Genomic DNA, 23099 nt, shown 5'->3' on the forward strand with positions numbered 1-23099 from the left:
GGTCACCAGGATCCATGGGAATTGAATGACGGCGGGGACCCTCTCTGTCCCCTCAGCGGGACCAGGTCTCAAACACATGGGAACAAGTTCTGAAAAGCACAAGGGCCTCTCTGGCCGTGGTCCGGGTGAGTGTGGTTGAGGGGTCCAGGCTGGCTGCGCTATTTAAAGTTCCCAGGGCCGTGTCCCCAGCTCACCACCCTCCCGCCCCCCCCACCCCCAGTCCCGCGCCCCGGGCTAACCACTCCTGCTGTGCCCTCTCGTTAGGGCCCTCGCGCCTCCCCTCCACTGTCAGGCGACAGCAGCCAACAAGGTCCGGGAGCCCCGCCAAGTGAGAAGGTGGTGGGGGTGGGGTATGAGGCTGGGGCTGGTCCAGAACAGGGCACGGGGCTGAAGGGGCTAGGGGTGAATGATGCAGGCTGAGAGGCAGGCCAGAGTAGGGATGTAGGTGAGGGTGAGGATGTGGGAGCGGGTTGGATGAGAAGATGTGGATTTCCTGGCGAGGGGTGCTTAAAAGGGGAGCCAGAACGGGAGACGGGAAGAGAGGGTCCCGGGGTGTGGCCCGCACTGGGGCAAGCCGTTTCCTGGCGCCACCCCTGTGAACTGGGGTGGACGCTTGGGGGCTGGGGCGTGGCGCGGCTACGGCGGGACCGGGAGCAGCGCTCGGCGTCCTCTGGGATAGCCGTCGGGGCTGAGAGGCCGGACCCTGGCTCTGGGCGCTCGCCTGAAGCCGCAACGAGCAGACAGAGAAAGTCTCCCGTCCAGAGCGGCCAGCAGAGAGGGTAGGCTTGGGAGACACAGGCGGGACCCAGGACCCGGGACCCGGGACCTGGTCAGCTCAGTGGAAACTGGCCTCTGAGATTTCTGTTGGGAGTCTTTGGAAGTTGTGGGTGCAGCAGGACTGGAGAGCGAGGCTCAGAGACTTCCTGAGGTCCCTTTGCGGTGACTGAGGTTCTTGTGATGCTGGAGGTCCCTGCAGAGCCTGGTTCTCAGTTGAGAAAAAGGATTTTTGGAGGGTGGGCCCAGGCTGAGGTGAAATACATTTTTGGTAGTGCCCTCCCCCGTGGGTGGGGAGCAAGATGAGCTCTAGAACTTCTTGTCTGCGGGCTCCAAGGACTGTAAACCCTGGAAGCTCAGGAGGACACAGAGCCCAAGGATGGAGGGAGGGACACCCCAGGCTGGTCCAGCAGCACCAGGCCCTCTGCACAGCTTCTTGGTTTTGTTAGGAATGATGCTGCCTCCTCCTTCCCTTTAAGGGACGTTTCAAAACTTCTTTTTCTAAAGATTCCCTTTAGCTATGAGTGCCAGGAGTGATTCTTGATCTATGTGCTCGTTACTGTGCATTTAAGTACAAGAGTGGAAAAACGCTTACCTGACTCCACAGCCATCCCTTCTTTCAGGGGCTGACCTGACAGTGCGTGATAGGGACATGCAGGGACTTGCTTTGCTGTCTGTGCTGTGTGGAAAGAATTCGACCTAGGATGCAGAGCTCCCAGCCACGAATACTCGTGACTTGGGCTCTAGAGACAAGCGTAGTTCCTGGGTTTTGTTTTATCAAAATACCACCAAAATATGCCATTAAAAATGGTTCTATGCAAACAACTGAGATGTGGATTATACATTAGTCTCCTAGACCCAAGAACTCTGAGTGATGGTGACATGACATGTGAGTCACTGCCCTGGCCATCCATCCATGTGCTGTGAGAAACATTACAAAACAGACATTAAAAGGTTAAGAGGAAAAGAGGGGTTAATCCCAAAGCTTGGTGTGTTGAAAGTACACATCAGCTCCTTTGGCCCACATTTTATGGGTGCAGCAGTTTAGTTCATGTTGAGATGAGCATCCATGGAGAGGGATGCATGTGTTCCTGTGAGGTAACTCACAGAGGCTGTGCCATTAGCACCAGTGGACAGTGCTGTGTAGGTCAACCAGCAAAGGTTAAGTGGCTCTAAGCTGCCATAACAGCATGTAACAAAATTTCATGGTTTCCCCATGAGAAAGTGAATTTTGACCCAATTTCCTTAATGTTATATTCTAAGAGGTGTTTTCTTTCTTAATATTTTTGATTTTCAATTATAGTTGTACAATATTATGTTAGTTTCAGGTTATCAGACATTTACATAACTTATTATGTGGTCACCCCAATAAATATAGTTACCCATTTCACACCATGTATACTTATTACAATATTGCTGTTCATTTTTTAATATATTTTATTGATTATGCTATTACAGGTGTCCCATTTTTTCTCTCCTTTATTTCCCTCCACCCTGTACCCCTCCCTCCCACCAGCATTGCCCCCCTTAGTTCATGTGCATGGGTCATAATATAAGTTCTTCAGCTTCTCCATTTCACATACTATTCTTCACCTCCCTGTCTATTTCCTACCTACCAATCATGCTTCTTATTCCCTCTACCTCTTCCCCACCTTTATCCCCCTCTACCTCCCTGCTGATAACCCTCCATGTGATCTCCGTTTCTGTGATTCTGTTTCTGTTCTCGTTGTTTGCTTAGTTTATTTTTATTTTTGTTTGTCTTTTTAGATTCAGTTGTTGATAGTTGTGAGTTTGTTGTCATTGTATTGTTCATAGTTTTGATCATCTTCTTTTTCTTAGTTAAGTCCCTTTAACATTTCATATAATAAGGGCTTGGTGATGATGAACTCCTTTAACTTGACCTTATCTGGGAGCACTTTATCTGCCCTTCCATTGTAAATGATAGCCTTACTGGATAGAGTAATCTTTGATGTAGGTCCTTGCCTTTCATGACTTCAAATACTTCTTTCCAGCCCCTTCTTACCTGTAAGATTTCGTTTGAGAAATCAGCTGATAGTCTTATAGAAAGTCCTTGCTAGGTAAATTTCTCCTTTCCTCTTGCTGCTTTTAAGATTCTCTCCTTCTCTTTAATCTTGGGTAATGTAATTATGATGTGCCTTGCTGTGTGTGTCCTTGGGTCCAACTTCTTTGGGACTCTCTGAGCTTCCTGGACTTCCTGGACGTCTATTTCCTTTGCCAGATTGGGGAAGTTCTCCTTCAATATTTTTGCAAATAAGTGTTCAATTTCTTGCTCTTCCTCTTCTCCTTCTGACACCCCTATGATTCAGATGTTGGAACGCTTAAAGTTGTCCCAGAGGTTCCTAGGCCTCTCCTCTTTTTGTATAATTGTTTCTTCATTCTGTTCTGGTCAAATGTTAATTTCTTCCTTCTGCTCCATATTGTTGACTTGAGTACCAATTTCCTTCCCTTTACCATTGGTGTCCTGTACATTTTCTTTATTTCACTTTGCATAGCCTTCACTTTTTCCTCTATTTTCATGACCATAGTTCACCAATTCTGTGAGCATCTGATTACCAGTGTTTTTGAACTCTGCATCTGATAGGTTGGCTCTTCGTTGCTTAATTCTATTTTTGGAACTTTGATCTGTTCTTTCATTTGGGCTATATTTTTTTGTCTTCACCTGTAACATTGTAAGGGGTGGAGCCTTAGGAATTTGCCAGGGCAAGGCAACCCAAGGGGCTGCTTTGCGGTGCTGTATGTGGGGGAGGGGTCCAACAGAGACAATGCTGCTTCCTCAGCCAGCTTTCAGTCACTTGCCCTGCTACCCACAAGAAAATTAAGCCCTTCTGGTACTGATTCCCAGGTGGTGGGTTTGTGTATATTCTAGGACCCTGTGGGTCTCTCCAACAAACTCTCCTGTGAGCCTGGGAGTTTCTCCTGCTGCTGCAGCCCCCACAGGTTTTTACAGCCAGAGGTTTTGAGGCTTTATTTCCCTGCTCTGAAACCCTGGGTTGTGCAGTCTGTCTCACTCCCCAGTTGTTCCTACCAGTTTATCTGCATGCAAATGTGGGACCACCCAGTCCACCAGTCACCACCTTGCCTGCCCTGGTCCTCCACCCCCCTACCTTACCAAGCATCCTCTCCATACCCAGCTGCCCATCTCTGCCCCTCCTACCAGTCTGAATGAATGTTTCTTCTTTAACTCCTTGGTTGTCAGACTTCCATACAGTTCTATTTTCTGGCAGTTCTGGTTATTTTTTGTTTTTAAATTTGTTGTTGTCCTTTTTCTTGTATGAGGGGGCAAAGTGTATCTACCTACGCCTCCATTTTGGCCAGAAGTCTGAATTATCCTGGTGTTCATTTTCTTAACTAAAATAAGTTTTACACTATACATTTGAAACAAAATTAATTCTCTGTACTTATCACAGCCACTTTTTAAAATCTCATGCATGTAAAGAATTTAACTGATAATTAGTCTTTCTGATGTTATTGTTACTTGAAATGTATGAAATGTACCCAACAGATATTAAATAGGATATACATTTTGGAGGATATTACTTCAGTATTGCACATAATACATTAGTAAATACATAGTTTGTGGAATGGGCTAAAATATTATCAGAACATTCTAAACAGTGGAATGGCCTTTGAGAAGCACTTGACCCTGTACAGAAACCCTGGGTCCATCTTGATTATTGTACAGTATCTTCCTGCTTCCCCCTCCACTGGATCATGACCATTATCAACACTATGTAGCATTTGTTATATTATATTTTGATCAGTTTTTTTTTTTTTACAAATCTGCCTCTTCCATAGATTTTGAATTAACCTCCTGAGAGTAAGGACTTAATTCTTTTGGTATCCTCAGTGCCTCAGACATATAGGTGTTTGATTAATGTTTCCTTAATTGAAGAAGAAAAATGTCCAATACATGTAACCTTACACAGCATACATGTGTCTCTAAAAACAGTATGTTTTTATTTCAATAAAATAGTGATAAAATTTAATCTTAATTTTCATTTATATAGTGGTGGAAAATTCTTCATCATGAGTACTAGTTAGTACTCTACTGCTTGCTCTGTAAAATTACTGTATCTTCAAAAGTATGACTTAGTGACCATTGATGTCAGCTGTTTCTTCACTCTTCTATTTTCTTTAATCTGAAGAAATAGTGGTTTTCTTTAAATTTGCTGTTAACAAAAGAATGATGCTAAATGTAAAAATCACTTAATGTTTTTCATTGAGACCACTTGATTATCTTCATGAATTATTGCTCTTTTATTCTTGACACTTCATTTCCTATTAGCTTTAAAATGAATCTTTTATCATAGAACTTGGAAGAGATTTCTAGTTATATACTAGTAGAAGTAGAGTTGAATAAGACAATTCAAATTATATACTATTCTATATACTATAGAAATTGTTAGGTCTGCAAACACAGAAAACATTTTGACAGATATGATTTGTGTCAGTAATATAAGTAGAGTAATAAAATACCATAATTTTAAGACTGTGAGGTTTTGCTCACCAAGCAAGAGTAAAAACAATGTCTGAATTTGCTTTAAAATAGCAATTCCAATTTATATCATGAAATAACTGGACTGCTGTTACCATATGACTAATATTTAACAACTTTAAACACTCTGGACTGGAAGAAAAGTCAAAAGCTTAAAACATACTTCAATCTATGCTTCCAAATATGTTTTAATGCATGCTAGAGAGATATAAGTCAAAAGGTAACTGTTATAATCTTAATAGTCAGCCTAGTATATAATCCCATGCAGGCACATGAACAGGGAAGGTGCACTGGGCCCACTTCAGAACTAAGGGCTACGTAACCTTAGAAAATCGCCATACCCTCTCTGGACTCCATTTCCCAGTCTGTAAAATGAGAAGGATAAACTAGACTACTTCTGAGGGTCTCCTAGCTCTAAACTGCTATGATTCCATGTTTTTCCTATGGGGGATTAGTAAGATTCCTGAAGAGTGTAATTTGGATTTATATAGAGAAAGTACCTTTTAACTGGCCATGCTGTGGTTATAAAGTCAGGGCATGGCATATTCTTCAGACTGGCTTACTTGTGTTGCTGATGTAACTAGATCCTGCTCAGAGCAGTGGCACACCGAAGTACCCCTATAATCGTCTTTATTGAAATTTACCGTTACCCCAAGACACCCTTCAGAAAGTTATGTACTGGTAAATTCATTTTTAATTCAAGGGTATTGACTTTTTAAAATTATTCACTTATTAAAACTTTGAAGACTAATATTAAAGTACATGAAAGTGAACACATTACTGAAATGTTTAAATAAAATGTTTGAATAAGTGAAAAATTCTAATGGCATTTGTAGGTCTTTCAAAGATGTCGTTTAAAAATCTTATTAATTTACTGATTGACAGAAGAAACTTGAGAGTCGTCAGAGTAATGGAGCAGGGAAGATATGTGAATTGTCAGAAAGGAAGCCCAGAGTAGCGTGAATAGCCTTGGAAGACAGTCATGTGTTCAATTACACTCCAGATTATCTACATTTTCCTGTCAGCAGAACTGAAGCTAGACTGGCTGCTAATTTTCTTGATTAATATTAAAACAGTAATTATGAAAAAGATGATTTAATATGAATTTCTAGAGGGAATGATTACTTTATTCAAATATTTCAAGAAGAAATAGTGTGAATAGAAAGTTAGGTATATTTTTCATTTTACCTATCTTGAATATAAAACATTGAAGACATTTGTTTTTAAGCTAAAACAGTTGTTTAAATTACTTCCAACATAAAATTAGCTCTCACTAAGCTTTTGAGCCACTGAAGATTATACAGAAAGGAAAAGCTAGCAAGTTCTTTCTTTTAACTAAAGATGAAAAGTGTAATTATGTTTACCTTAGCTCTTAGTAAGAGCTTATGAGTTCTCAGGTACTCACAAATAATGGAAATCCCCACACCAAAGAGAAAATATAAGGATAATAATAATAATACATGAATGGCAGGCACTATTATAAGTGCTTTCCATACATTCTTATTTAATAAATAAAATAAGTATTTAATTTTTTTAAATTATTTCATGTTTCTGGATATTTAGTCTCTGATAACATAAAACTATATAATCCCAGCAGTGCTTTAGAATTATTAATAAAGAACTTGGAAAATTAATGCTTTATAATTTCACTAATAGTTCATTCTGGATGAAAATGGTGTTTCCTACTAGATATTAGATTATTGAAAAGTTAAGCAAATAAAACTCATCTATTTTTCCATTTAAAATTAAGGAAGAGAAGTTGTGTAATTATACAGCTTTGTACTAAATTAAAGGATACCCTCAAATTGTATGTGTGCATTTTATAATAATAATAATAATAATATAAAATATATAAAATACTAAAATCTATGTCTATTTAAAATATCCATAGGAATTTTTTCAGATTTATGTATATACTATAAATATACTATATGTAAGACAGTGAAGAAAAAACAAAATAAACCCTAATTCTTTTTAAGCATATCTGAAATAAAAGATAAACTTCTAAAAAGACTAATAGTTTAGAAACCTAAAATAAATAATATCTAGAACCAAAGAAATCTAATTATACTACAATTTCAATTATAATAAAACACCATGAATAATTTTATGACAGGAAATTTGAAGCTTAGATGAAATGGAAACTTTTCTAAAAGTTTGACTTAAGAAATAACATACTAAATTTGACTAAACTGACTTAAAAAATAACAAATCTTCATGTCGGTAACAGTTAATAAAATTGAATTTGTAATCAAGTCTTCCTCCAAACCCCCTCAGAAAATAATATTAGTCCCCAAACTCTTTTATAGGAGATTCTTATAAAAACTTATTTAGGAAATTTATACTTTTGGGGGCTAAAAATAACTTTCACAGTGCAATCCAATAATAGTACAAAAAAAATTAGCCCACACATGCTAAAAATCCTGGCCAGTACAAGAAGACAAGAAAAAGAAATATCAGGAATTTGAATTAGGAAAGGAAGACACAAACAGATGATATGATGTGTGTCTTCCACAGAAACCCAAAGAACCATCCTAACCATGAAAACTAGTAAGGGCTTCTTAACAGGTTGCTAGATATAAGACTAATATATGAAGATAAGTTCCTAAGTAACAGTGATAACCAATCAAGAATTGTAATATAAGAACCATTTATAATGAAAAATTAGAAAAACGATAAAGTATCTAGGAATAAATGTAACAAAAGGTGTGTGAGACCTTCAGGGCGGTGTCCTCTAGCCCCACCACTGAAGGGCAGAACAGAAGCTCTGCATCAGGGCACTGGTGGTGCTTAATGGTGGGAAAATTTGATTATAAAGTCACTTTGCTTCATCTATAAACTGATTGCAATTCCAGTCCAAATCATGTTTAACATTTTTGTGGAACTTGACAAGCTGTACCTAAGTTTCACGTGGAAGAAATAATAGGGCAAACCATCTTGAGACAACTTTGAACATCACAGTGGGAGTTGTATATGACCTGGTATCACATGGATCTAGAACTGTAGCCATTGGGTGTCCCGCTGGTGGTATGTTGTCATGGGGAGACTTCTGTCCTTTTCTTCTGGAGATGGAAAACAAGTGCCACATGATATTCAATCTTCAATTTCAAACATTCTGGGTTTTTTTTTTCCTTTCATGCTCTTCTGCGTGAGTGAACTTCTCCAACTTGCTGTGACTCTGGACCATCTTCTAAAGGCTTGATTTCCATCTTGCTCTTTGGTCTTAGTAGCTCAAACAAAGTTCCATGTTGGGGTCAACTCCAAGAGTAGAGGAGAAAAAAAGGGTCTTTTATTATTTTGACAAGGTTATTTTGAATTCTAATTCCTTTTTCAAAGTCAGTACAAAATAATGAATAGGTGTGAAAATGACATAACACCATGGGCTGGGTCTCCTGGTATTGGGAAATTACTGCCTTAAGTGTGTCAGCTTGAAATAGGCAGGTAAGGGATGAAAGACGCTAATGGAATCTTTCCACTGGCTGAAAAGTTAACTACAAGTTAGCAAGCCCCCTTTTATTGTACCATATTTGTGACGAATTCCAACTACCATGTCCTTGTAAATTTATATCAAGTGAGAGATGGCAAAAGATCACATTTGGGCCACCCTTATCCCATACCCACCCCTAGCAGACACTTCATGAACATGGAACTCTCTCTAAGTAAGCCTACTTGTGACCCTCAAAATTCTAATCAGTGTGTTCCAGGTAATCACAAACATTGGTACAAAATTAACTTGCCTAGCCCTGCTCCACATTGTATGTCTAATTTGTTAGGCAAAAAAAGAAATGCTTTTAGTTTCAATACATTGCTACAAAAGGGAATCCAGTATAACATAGACCACACCTTTGCTCTTACTCCACTCCAAAGTCTTACTAAAACTGACATTTCCTTAGGGCAGCTCTTCTGCACACCCATTGTTCCGTGCTCAGCCTCCAGATGCAGGAGGACCCTGAGCTGGGTCTGTTCAGCTCCCTTTCCTTCTCCCCATCCCTCAGATGATAACTTCCCAATGCTTATCACCAGTGTCCATAGTTGCATGTCTGATACACTTTTCCAAGGTAACATTTCCAAACTGAACTCATGATTTCCATCCCCCAAACCTATATGTCCTCTGGTCTCCCCATTTTGGTAAATGGCAGTTCCTTTTTTCCAGTTCAGGGCAAAACCCTCACCGTCCTCCTCAGCTCCTCTTTGTCCTATCCCAAAATCCCACCCATCAGCACTTCTTGCTGGTCCCACCTTCAGAATATTTACAGACTTGGCCAGTTTTCAGCACTTTCTCTGCTTCTACCATCACTTTTCAGGATTACAGCACAACCTCCTCCCTGTACCTTCTGCTTTCAGCATCATCCTCCCTCTCCCCCATTTTCACCACAGCCAACCAGAGTGGTCCCGTGAAGACAGGAGTTGCTTATGTCACTCTTCTGTTTGAAACTCTCTCGTACTTTCCCAGCTCACTTAGAATAAAAGCCTAGTTTGTCACTGTCTGCTATGATCTGTCTGCCTGCCCACCTGCCTCTCTGACATGCTTGTCCACCTGTCCCCTCCTGGCTGGCTCTGCTCCAGCTAACCCATCTTCACCACCCCTGAGCTCATCCAGTCTTCTTCCTCCTGAGAGCCTGGCTCTGTGTGCCCCTCTCCCCTCCTATCAGGGGCTTTGCTTTTCATTTAAATACCACCCTCTCAGGGGACCCGCAGTCCTATCTGACCCCTACACTTCCCTCTATGCTCCTTCCAAGCTATCTGTCTCTCTATGACACTTTCAGCATCTGTCATCTCTTACATGGAATGTCTTTCTCACAAGAGTTACATTGCTCCAGCTGTGGTTCTGTTCTGTTCAGCACCAGTGCCTCACACATATTAGGCCTCCCTCAGTCGCTGCTGCATCGCTGCATCCTGTCACAGATGTGGCATCAGCAGAAGGGAATGCAGGTGGAATCCAGTTCCTTTCTGATCCTCCCTATTCCTTTGCAATCAAACTTTCCTTTCTTCTCAGGTCTCAAGTCCTGCCCTTGCCTGAGAATGTGACCTCCCTTTTGACTTCACTGAGAGTAGTTATGTCAACACTTTGGAGAACATTTTTTATCATTATTTTTAATCCTCACCCAAGGGTATCCCTATTGACTTTTGAGAGAGTAAGGCAGAGAGGGGGTGGAAACATGAATGTGAGAGAGAAACATTGCCTAGTTGCCTCCCACACACAATCCAACTGGGGATTAAACTCACAACCCAGGTATATGCCCCACCCAAGCATTAAACCCACAACCCTTTTAGTTTGCAGGATGATGGTACCAAGCAACTGAGCCACCAATCCAGGACAACACTTTGGAGAACTTTTGTCCCACACCTCCCATTTCAACCTCCGACCTGTAATATCCCTCATCCTGGAGGCTTGATGAGGAACCTCACCCTCCCTCCATCCTCCTCATCCCTCAGGAATCAATGCACTGATGTCAAATACCTCCAGCTGTCTCTATCCCTAAAACACCTCCATTGGACCTGTGCCCGACTTTGATCAATTTCAGGAAATGGTTCGGTATCTCCTTTCTTTAAGTTCTAGATTCACTGAGCAAGTGCTGTCTAAATCTTGCCTCCATTACACCAGTATACTGCCTCCTAACCCCTTCCCAAACTTTTGGTTTTGTCCTTCTCTTGTCACTGACTGGTCACTTGAGGACAATCCGTGTCCTCCTTATTGTGAGATCACAGGGCCTCTTTTTCATTCACTTCCTTCTGGAAGGCTCAGAAGAATGTTGACACCGTTAGTCCCTTCTGCAAAGTCCCCACAGGCCTCCTCAACTCCAGGCCACCCCAGTTCTCAGTCTTGCTCTCAAGGGAATAAATATGCCTTCTGAGGCCTGAAGGGGAGGCAGGCTCTCTGGGTCCTGAGTGACTTCTCTCCCTCCCAGACCCTCCAGGTTTCCTTGCATCTTCTGGCCCTGAGGTGTCTCATCTTTACAAGCACTCAGGAGCTACCTGACCATTTTCCTCCTATGTCTAAAATTTCCTGAAAGAACTTTGCCAGAAGACTAAGGGGGAAGCAATAATGAAAATAAAATGTGAAGGACAAAGCAAGTTTCGAGGCACAAATTCCAAGCATAGAACACAAACATGGTGGACTCCTGGGAGAACTTGTCAGAGCACCCTGAGGGTGGTCCCTTCCCTCCACCGTCTGCAGGGAGGGTCTCTGGTCTCCAGCTCTGCTCAGTCTCCAGCCCTCACCCACCTTGTCAGATCAGGTGCCCTTCACAAAGCACCCACCACACATTGCCACCTTTACAGGCCCCAGGGGCAATGAGTTGATTCTGTATCCTTTTCTTCCTTTGTGCTGCATTTTTGTGACATGTGTCTCTAAACTGTTCTTTGCACTTTGGTCCTCACCTGGGAGAGGAGGAGCCACCCTGTGGACCCTCTTCCCAGCTGCTTCCAACCCCTCATCTCCAGCTTCCTGCTGAACACTTGCACTCAAATCTCCCACCACTGCTTTTAATCCACACAGTCACCAAACTAAAGTCTTCATCTCCTCTTCCATTCTCAAGTTAGCGCCCCTCCCCAGTGTTCTTCTCTTTAAATCCTCCCCCACACCTGCAGCATCCCCCATAACTTACCCACTCACAAGGCTCAGGCATGTAAGACTTGTCTTTCATTTCTACTCTCTCACCCCTGGCTCTGGTCAGGCACTACAATGCTGCTTTAATTTTTGTGTTCAGAGTTTCTCCTCTCTGTTTTTTCTTTTTCATTCGCCCTCCTGTCATCCAGCTCAGCCTTCAACACTCACTCTGAGGTCACCACATCCTCCCTGAGTCTCTGTGGACTTCTTTCTTGAACAACACTTCAGCATCTCTCTACCCTAGGTGGGTTAGTGGCTTTCTAGTGCTTTGGTTCATGTGCACCACCAGGCTTACTGAATACCTACTGTATGCAAACATGGCCACAGCCTAGCTCCACGTGCTCAAGCAACCATTAAATTCACTGCTTTATGACCCAATGCCCTGTTTCAATGATCACACAAATTCCCACTGCCATGGGAACATCATTCTGTTCTTGAAGTGCACTCCCTTCACCCTCCCCTCTACTCAAAGCCACATCTCCTAATCCCAGTTCAAATCCCAATCTTCCCTGGCTACACCTTTTACTATTAATACCCTTCTTCAGTGAAACCCCTCTCCAACTGTAGAGCCCTCTATTCTTCTGAATTTTCCCATCTCCACCAACAGATCTCAAGAGAGTGTCCATGTTTAAAATGGAAAGCACACCACCTGCAACAGCATAGAGGTAGAGTTTCAGGTCCCACAGGAAGTTTGGTCTGCCCCAGGTCCTCATGGGTCATGGACACTCGCCATGCCATTGGTCCTGTGCCCAAGAGGCAGACATCCAGCAGAGTGGAGGGCAAGGCTAGGGCCAAGGGCCGAATTAGGGGCCCTGTGACAGACTGGGTTGACAGCCCTGGGTTGACAGCCGTGTGGGTTGTGTCCCCACAAGCCCAGAGGGATGGCTGTGGGTCTGTGAAGCAGTCAGAACCCATAGCTTGGAGAAGACACAGGGTGTAACCTAGAACAGTTCCCTGACATCTGACACCTTCACAGGAGAGTGGGTGGTTTTATGTTCAATAATTAAGTTTCTCAGTGAAAACTTGTTACTGTCTAAGATCATGGACAGCAGAGCAGATGGCAGTGACAATATGGGGCAAGGGGGCTGGTTAGTTAGATACATGAAGACTAAGATTTCTCTGCAGAGCTCCAATGAGCAAAACAAAGAGTTAGAAGTTTGTTCTAAAAGAGGGTTAACATAGCCTATTTTTTTTAGACCAGAGGGAGTAAGGCTTTGTTTGTTTATTTGCATTTAAACCAATTACTAAAAAGTCATATTGTTAAGCATTTTAAGGTTCAACATGATGGAGTTTTGTTTATCCCCCTGGAGAATGGTATGTGCACTCACAGCTTAGCCCACTTTCCTTACTGCACAGACTGGCTGTGAGAAGAGCAGTGCTTTCCTTCCTTCCAGTTGGAGCATCTGGCCTGTTTGAGCAGAGACGACATGGAGGACTCCGTGTAGTCTTGGTCCTGTGTATTCGAGGAGCACTGTCACCTTCACAAAGAGGACCCAGGGGTCTTACTTCCATCCATCTGAGTGCAGTTCACTGTGTATGACCATGTCTTTACTTTACAGATGGAGCCACGGACGGTGGGAATTCGTGTGAGCTGAGTGAACCATTTATGCAACATTTGCAAAGAGAAAAAGTCAAAAGGGAAGTCAGAAGTGGAGGAGGTAACAGATTAACAAAGCAGTAGTTATGAAGGTGGAATGGGCATGGTTCAACTTGGGAAAAAGCTGCTCAAACCTCACATGAGGAGGACGGGCAAGATTAGGAATGGCCCATAGCACAGGAAGCCACAGAGCTCCTATAGAGACAGAGCCTGGAAGAGCCCAGGGAGGAATGAGGAGGCCTGGAGAGGTCTGTGTCCCATTGGCAGGTCACTTATCTTTTTAGCTCTTGTTTCCTCATCTCTGGACAGAGTTAAGTAATCTTTGTTTGTCTCACTTAATCCATGCTATGTAGGACAACATAGGTCTGTATTGTATTGGTGCCATACACCATGGTTGAAATCAGCATGGAACATTAGAGGGTGATATATACAGACATGCATATATAGGTATACACACCATACACATATGCATGCATGTGCACTCACATGTATGCAAATGGGAATACATGAATGTGCATTCATGTAGGTATGTGTAAGTGTGTGAATGTGCACATACACAATGTGTCCGTGCATGCAAACTAATATATGACCTGTGTGCATGCATATGAGTGCATTGTGCATGCATTAGTGCACATGTGTGCAAACTTTGAATGCATGAGTGCAACAATGGTACACATGGGTACATATACAAATGCATACTGACACAGCACACATACATGCTCACATAGTCAGGTATACAGGTATACACCTATATGCACGCACACAGCTGTGCCCACATGCATATGTGCATTTACATGTGTGTGTGGGTAGGTGCACAGGTAAACACTCTCCTGTACATGTGTGTATGCACAGACACATGCATATACACTGGTATAAACATATGTACAGGTGCCAGGACTTACCTGTGTGTGCATGCACATGGATACATGTGTGTACACATGCACACAAACATGTTCACAAGCATAAACACATAGCGCTTTGGAGAGAGCTATGCAGCACAGCCCATTTTGGGAAGTGAGAGGACAGCACCCAATGACACTCCATTCCAAACCCCATGCATGGCCACACCTGCCCCTTCAGGTGGTTGGACCTGAACTCACCTGTCCTACCTGCATATCTATCAACAAGCATGTTTCCTTACAGGCTGACAGTGTGGAGCAATGGGTGACTGGAGCTTCCTGGGGAGACTATTGGAGAATGCACAGGAGCACTCCACAGTCATTGGCAAGGTGTGGCTGACAGTCCTATTCATCTTCAGGATTATGGTGCTTGGAGCTGCTGCGGAGGAAGTATGGGGAGATGAGCAGTCAGACTTCACGTGCAATACGCAGCAGCCAGGCTGTGAGAACGTCTGCTATGACCAGGCCTTCCCCATCTCCCACACCCGCTTCTGGGTGCTGCAGATCATCTTTGTGTCCACACCCACTCTCATCTACCTGGGGCATGTGCTGCACATTGTGCGCATGGAACAGAAGAAGAAAGGGAAGGAACAAGAGCAGGTAAAGGGAGGCAGCCTGAGTCTCAGATCTGCTGGGCAGTGTTCACCCAGAGACCACAGCCAGGAGGATAAGAACCCCCTGTGGAATGACCTCGGCAAGGTCCACATCACCGGGGCCCTGCTTCGGACCTATGTTTTCAACATCATCTTTAAGACACTATTTGAAGTGGGCTTCATAGCTGGACAGTACTTTCTGTATGGCTTTCAGCTGAAGCCACTCTACCGCTGTGACAGGTGGCCCTGCCCCAACACGGTGGACTGCTTCATCTCCAGGCCCACAGAGAAGACCATCTTCATCATCTTCATGCTGGTTGTGGCCTGCCTGTCCCTCTTACTCAACATGCTGGAGATATACCATCTGGGCTGGAAGAAGCTTAAACAGGGCATGACCAACCACTATGGCCCAAACACCCCTGATTCAAGGATGGGGACCACAAAACCTGAGGGTATAAGCCCACTGCCCTCCCACCCTACTCCCACCACTGGTACTGTGGGGTGCCCTCCTTACTATACTCACTCTGCCTTTTCCCTGGGACAGGAAGTGGCCACAGCCTGTCCTGGCTCCCCTCCACCAGTAACTGACTTCAATGTGACAGCCCCACCCCTGACACGGGGGAAGAGCCTCCCTGACAAATTGTACAACAGTAACCATCACCTGCTAATGACAGAGCAGAACTGGGCCAACCAGGAGACCAAGCAGAAGACATCTGTTAGGAAGGTCCCCCTGCCCATGTCCACATCTTCCTCCTTTACCCCTCCAGGCAGCCCCCAGCCACTCCCACAGGAGGACAGAGTAGGCAGCAAGGAGTCTGTCCAGCTGGAGAATGGGGACGGCAGCAGCTTGGGAGAGAGCAGACTGGAAGTGATTCCCGATGAGGGGCAGCAGGCAGTGACCACTGCTGTGGAGATGCACCTGCCCCATTTGCCCCCCCCCCACAGACCCCAGACAGTCAAGCGGGGCCAGTAAGTCCAGTGGCAGTCGGGCCAGACCCAATGACTTGGCCATCTAGTCAGCTCTATAATGACCTCTTTTCTAGCCACCAAAACCAAAGTGCACTTCAAATGAGCAGGTAGAAAGCCTAGAGGGACAGAGGGCACTGGAGCAGGGGAGGGGGAAGGTCATCAGAGAGGTCTGGTTTCTGTGTCAGTGCTTGCTGTCCTCCATGCTGGTGGGGTGGGGAGAACACTGATGCTTTCTATGGGGGGTGGGGGAAAGTAGGGTGCAGGGGCTGATGGCCTTTGAAGGTATTCACTGCAACCCACAGCCCAGAATCCAGCCACTTTCTCAGGTGTTTCTGTCTCTCGGGCAACTCTTCTGCGGTGATAAAGAGGCAGGTGTCTGCAGTCACTTCATTTTGGGGTCATTAGGTTTTCTGTCCTGAGCTCTCCAGAGCCTCTGGGCAGCCCAGAAGGCCACAGCTGCACTTAGCGCTATCTTCTATTCAACACTTGTAACGTAGAGTCAAAGTTAATTTGGGATATTTGCCAGACTGCACTAACAGGAGACTTAGAGCAAGCCTGTGTAGTGTCACTGGAGATTCTGAAACTTCACATGAAACCCAGGATGTGCAAGTGCAGGCTGCATGACAAGTGACAATGATGAGCCACTCCCCAGAGGCAGAGATTCGTGGGTGAGGGCACAGAGGCAGCTGGGAAGAAAGCAGGTGGAAATGCAGCCACACTTCACATCACTTTTAACAGCTGAGGAAACCGAAATAAAAGCGTGGCAGGCCCACTTTTGTGTTTGTTTTTCAATTATATGTTTCTGCTTTGAATTGTACAGATAGGCCTATGTCCCCCACTCTCTCCCTTTCAGGAAAAAAATGAGAGAAATTCAGGACTGTTACATGGATGCTGACTGAGGGAGTGCTCACATTTCCCATTTGCTACTAGTAAAGATTTGAATTTCTTTTACCTGAAATGCTTTGAGTGCACGAGTCAGCTTATTACTAGGACAATGTACCAGATAAAATAAGAGAAAAACTTAAGTGACTTTTATGTACCTGAAATTGTCAACTTTTTGAATGGGAAAAGTTAGCTGCTGTTCCCCCAAAAATTATTTATACAGGTGAATGCATGACCTACACCTTTCTAACAGCACAAATGAGTCTGTGTTTGTTTCCTAACCATTCTGTTTGGGCAACTTGTTTGCTTTCTAAAGTGTAAATAAAAGTGTCTGGGTTCGCTCCCTGTGTGAGTGCATGTGTGGTTTTGTGCACGTGCCGATTTGGCATCCACGCAAATGGCCGCTGTGACAGGGAAGGCTGTCACCCACTTGTGTGGGTGGGTGTGGCTTGAAGACGACAGCATTTTCTGTGCTGCACACATGCTGCTCTGTCTCAGTCACTGTCTGATCGGACCAGCAGTGGTAATGCTGAGCCTGGTCCTCGTCATACTTTTCACCCCAGTCACTTTTCACCCCGGTCACTGATTGTAGTTATCCCTTATTCAGCCAAACACTGTACACTGTCTATTTGATCTGTTTCTTTTTGTGAATTCCTCAATTTTCTGATGAATCTTTTGTGACTCTCTAACAATCTGATGAGCAGACTCTGATTCCTGCCCTCTGATTAATGTGAGCAGATAGTTCATTAGTGCGTTCAGCTCACTCTGGGACTGGATGGACCACATCCCTGGCTTGAACTGTACTCACTTCCCATACACGTCCTGCAGCCTCTCTCAGACAGTGTATCTCAGAACTCTTTTTATTTTAGTAATCTTCAAGTAATTTTCTTATTGTTGTACAAGTACACTTGTCTCCATTTCCTCCCCACCCTACACATCCCCACCTCCCACCCTCAATCCTACTTCCTTTGGCTTTGTCCATGTGTCCTTTATATGTGTTCCTTGACGACACTGCCCCTATTAAGGAATGTGTGCCATCTTTGGAATTTGAGTTATGCCTTTCAACAGGGTCTCACCTATTTCACACAAAAGGGCACACCATAACATTTTCAACAATTTATATAGATCCATTATAATGAATTTCAAAAACAGTACACTTGACAAAATTCAGATGTTTGATTTATGATCAAACATTTCTCTTTTAATGAATTCTCAAGTCTGAGAAGCAATTTTAACATTACTGAAAGCATTTAGAAATTAATTCTTTAAATACAAAAGCAAGATCACAATCATTACTTGCTGCAAGACTATATATTTTTTTGTTGCCTGTATTAGACATAGATTAGCTAACTGGGCTAAGACCCAACAGCTTATAAGAATACTAACAATTTGGAATTTGTCCATTCGTCAGATCTAGCTGAAGCTGGAAAGAGGACTTTCCAACTCATTTGCATTGAAGACCTCATGAAATTTATGTCTATTTTTTAAAATGTCCTTTCAAAACTGTCTTGGGGAGCATTTCCTGATGAAAAATTGCTTAGAAATTAAGCTGCTTTTTTGGGTTTACAGTTGTGCACATGGAGACAGTGGCTCCAGAGTTTATGTTAAATCTGGAAATCGAGCTCCACTCAGACACCCAGGCAGTTGTATTTGAGAAAATATTGTATTGACTGGTATAAGACCAAGAGCCAAGGACATGCCAAGTTCTGATACCAGCCCAGTTTCTAAGTTGCCACGTCAATTTATAATGAGTCATCTATGAAGAAGAAGAAAAGAAGGGTGAGAATGGTTGGTATCACTGCCTGGAAGTAGATAGAAAGCCAGTGAGGACTGCTCCTCATCACCCCTCAGTTCTTCAGATGGACTTGGGCCAGATCTGCCTGGACCACAGGTTGGCACATAGTAGGCAACTTATAGTGACCCAATAACTGAGTGAATGGATGAGGGAGTGAAAGTATGAATGAATGCATGAAACTTCAACCAATTGAGCCATCCTGCCAGGGCTTCTTATGATTTTCTTAATAACATTTTATTTTCTGTAGCTGACTGTATTGTAAGAATACAGTATATAGCCCTGGCCGGTGGCTCAGTTGTTTGGAGGTTGTCCCATATACCAAAAGGTTTTGGGGTTGATTCCTGTTCAGGCCAAACAGCTAGGTCACATTTTTGATCCACAGTTCGATCCCCGGTAGGAGCATGTATGGGAGGCAACCAGTCAATGTTTCTCTCTCACATCAATATTTCTGCCTCTCTCTCCCTTCCTCTCTCTAAAATCAATAAACATATCCTCGGGTGAGGATTTAAAAAGAAGAATACAATATATAATACATTTAACTTACAAGATATGTGTGAATCAACTGTTTATATTATCAGTAAGCCTTCTGGTTAACGGTTGTACGTGAATTTTCAACTGGGCAGGGGATAGGCAACAATAACCCCAATAATGTTCAAGAGTCAACTCTGTGTGTGTGTGTGTGTGTGTGTGTGTGTAAATAAGAAATTTCCTCACATGATTATAGAAACAAAGAAGTCCCAAGATCTGCAGCCCTACAAGCTAGAGACCTAGGAGAGCCAGTGGTATAAGTTCCAGTCTAAAGATCAGTAGGTTTGAAACCCAGGAACAGCCAATTGTGTTAGTTCAAGTCGGAAGGCAGGAGAAAAAAAAAGAATAGTGTCCCATTTGAAAGGCTATTAGGGGAATTTTCTCTTATAGGAGAGTCAGCTTTTTTGTTCTCTTCAGGACTTCAACTGATTGGATGAGGACCACCCATATTAGGGAGGGCAATCTGCCTGATTCAGTCTACTAATTCAAATGTTAATCTCATCCAGGCACACCCAAAACCCAGATTTCTGGGCACCAAATGGCCCAGTCAATTTCAAACATAAAATTAACCATCCCAAGCGGTGTCCAGGTTTTTGGCATTTGTGTACAAGTCTTTATGGAAATATATTTTCAGTTCTAACAGTGCAGTGACTGAGCTCTACAGTGAGTGCATATTTAACTTTTTAAACAATCTGTCAAGTGTGTGCCAAAGTGGTAGATAATACACTGGGAACCACCACTAATAGAGTAGGAGAGTTTCAAGTACAGCTGCCTAATTCTTTTTAGATAAAAACATAGAAGAGAATATTTTTATTGAAAGTAGAGGAATCATGAAATATATAAAAAGAGACTTGATTTTTCACATGCTGTTTTTATATTACTTACTTGATTACATTGTTTTGGTTGTTGGCTCAGTAGAAAAGTATAGAGTTATCTTTTGGGAGCCTGAGCGTGTCAGGTATGGATGCCATAGCAATGTTGCCTAACAAACAGTGGCATACACAATAAATATTTGTTTCATTTATAAGATGGCAGGGTCCAGCCTATCTTGGGTGGAATGTTTGTATTGGTCAGAACTGTGGTTACCTGCAGACTGGCCAGTAGTTCAGGCAGCCATTTTATCCTGACTAGGCTCACACAGAAGTTTGACAAGTTGCTGGCTTTTGGTGACATAGGACGCATTACTGGCAGAGACTTGGGCAGCTCTGCTCTGCTCCACGTGCTCCATCTCCTGGCATGCTGACCAAGCCATGCTCTCAAGACCTTGGGTGGGGTGGAAGAATAGGAGTGGAGACACACCAGCCCTTTTTCAAGCCTCTGTTTGTATCAAATTTGCTAACATCCCTGGCCAAAGCAAGTCATGAGGCCAAACTCAGGATCAAGGGGTAGATAAGTAGTAGCATCATCTCTTTCTTTAGTGAGAACTGCAGGCTCACATGGTAAAGAACACAGACAAAGGCAGAGGTCATTAAGGAAATCAACCTGCCACACTAAGTATAACACATTTACTATGACAATACGGAAACATCAAAAGTCTTTCAAGAAAATAAAGTCATCAAGAGGCAAGGTGGTAGGATACAGAAGGGGGGCCTGCTCCATCTGTGTCTCTGATGTCAATGCAGCTGGTTATCATAAGAACTAGATCAGCAGTTCTAGAAACAAGCCTGCACTGACGTTACTAGAGGTGCTGCTACTGTTAAAAAAATTTGTATTACCCAGTACATTAAGCACTTGGAAGAGTATATGTCAGCTCCATCAATCCAATGTAAAAATTAATAAAAGCTGAACACTCAGGTATCCACCATCTGGATTTAAAAATACAGCATTACTACTGTTGGTGGGGCTGCAGACTGGTACAACCACTATGGAAAGCAGTATGGAACTTCCTCAGAAAACTAAAAATGGATCTGCCTTTTGACCCTGCAATTCCACTACTGGGACTATATCCTAAGAACACTAAAACACCAATACAAGAGAACCTTTGCACCCCGATGTTCATAGCAGCACAATTTACAATAGCCAGGTGCTGGAAGCAACCTAAGTGCCCATCAGTAAATGAATGGATCAAAAAACTATGGTACATTTACACAATGGAATTCTATGCAGCAGAAAGAAAGAAGGAGCTCCTACCCTTTGCAACAGCATGGATAGAGCTGGAAAGCATTATGCTAAGTGAAACAAGCCAGGCAGTGAAAGACAAATACCATATGATCTCACCTTTAACAGTACAAAGCAAAGAAACAACAAAACAGCAGAAGCAACAACAAAACAAAGAAACAAGCAAAATATAACCAAAGGCACTGAAATAGGGGACAGACTGACAGTGACCAGAGGGAAGAGAAGAGGGAATTTCAGGGGAGAATGGGAAGGGTTTACAGGAACAAATTTAAAGGACACATGGACAAAAGCTAGGGGGAGGGTGGTAATGGGAGGGAAGTGGGGAGGGCTGGGTGGGCTGGAATGGGAGTAAAAGGGAGAAAACTGTGCTTGAACAATGATTAAAATAAAATTTAAAAAAAATTAAAAATAAAAATGAAAATACAGCATTACTAACACTTACGAAGCTCTCATTTACCTCCTTTTCATCGCGACACCCTCCCTCCCCACCAGAGGTAACTTCTACCCTGAAATTCATGTTAACAACATCCTCATTTTTCTTTATGGTTTTACGATATACAAGTACATACGTACGTCTAAACAGTAAATGATGTTTTGTTTCCTTTTTACAATTAACCCTTGAGCAACATGGGATTTGGGATGCCAACACCCCATGCAGTCAAAAATCCACATATAACTTTTGACTCTCCAAATCTTAACTACTAACAGCCTACTGTTGACCAGAAGTCTTACCAATAACATATACAGTCAATTAACACATATTTTGTATGTGATATGTATTATATACTGTGTTCTTACAATAAAGTAAGTTAGAAAAAGAAAACAGTAAGAAAATCTAAGGAAGAAAAATGCATTTACAGTACTGTACATATTTATTGAAGAAATTCTGTGTATAAGTGGACCCACGAAGTGGACCTACGAAGTTCAAATACACATTGTTCAAGGGCCAACTGTATTTTGGATTTTATGTAAATAGAATCAGTGTATATACAGTCATGCACTGCTTAATGATGGGGCACGTTCTGAGAAATGCATCATCAGACAATCTCATCATTGTGCAAACACACAGAAGGTGCTTACATAGAGCGTCTATACCTGGATGGTGTAGCCTGGTACACATGTAGGCTATGTGGTCTAGCTTATTGCTTCTGGGCTACAACCTGTATAGCACATTTCTGTAGAAAACAATATGGGATTAAATCAAGAACAAGATTAAGTGACATCAGAGACATGGTAAACATGAGATGTATGAGGTTACTGCCAGCATAACATGGATACTGTTTTACAGCACCTTTTTTTTTATAAGCAGAAAGAGCACACTCTAAACTGTATACTAAATACATAAGCTGGTAACATGTACTAAATGTATAAACCAGCAACATGTCATTTATTTTTATTATCAAGTAACATGCGCTATATATAATGGTATGTGTAGTACTTTCATGTGACTGGCAATAGAGTAGGTCTGTTTACACCAGCATCACAACAAACACCTAAGTAATGTGTTGTGCCACAATGTCCTGATGGCAATGACACCACTAGGAGGTAGGAATTTTAGCTCTATTTTAATCTTAATATGATCACTGTAGTATATAAGGTCTGTTATTGAATAAAAAATCATTGCAGGGTGCATGTCTATATGGTCCCTTGAAATATGCTTTTTGATTTTTAACATTCAGTCTCTGAGAGTTATCCATATTATTGAATTAAGCAGTAGTTTGCTTATTTTAGTTGCTGTATGTTGTATTGCTATATCCATTGTATTCATTATCTTTTCAACTGCTAGTGAGCATTCAGGTTGTTTTCATCTTTAGGCTA

At 42.7% G+C, this 23099-nt stretch overlaps 1 protein-coding gene across 1 annotated transcript; it reads left to right on the forward strand.

The window, feature by feature from the left end:
- Positions 1-554: 554 nt before the first annotated feature.
- On the forward strand, positions 555-16121 carry LOC123822730 (gap junction alpha-3 protein-like). The gene is made up of 3 exons (XM_045844840.1): positions 555-779; positions 13460-13558; positions 14641-16121. Exon 3 carries the CDS (start codon positions 14658-14660, stop codon positions 15960-15962), a length of 1305 nt encoding a protein of 434 aa, XP_045700796.1. The 5' UTR covers positions 555-779; positions 13460-13558; positions 14641-14657; the 3' UTR covers positions 15963-16121.
- The last annotated feature ends 6978 nt before the right edge of the window (positions 16122-23099 follow it).

Source organism: Phyllostomus hastatus, unplaced genomic scaffold (genome assembly GCF_019186645.2).
Source record: "Phyllostomus hastatus isolate PE091 unplaced genomic scaffold, TTU_PhHast_1.1 phas_contig_41, whole genome shotgun sequence".
In the NCBI taxonomy this organism is placed as follows: domain Eukaryota; kingdom Metazoa; phylum Chordata; class Mammalia; order Chiroptera; family Phyllostomidae; genus Phyllostomus; species Phyllostomus hastatus.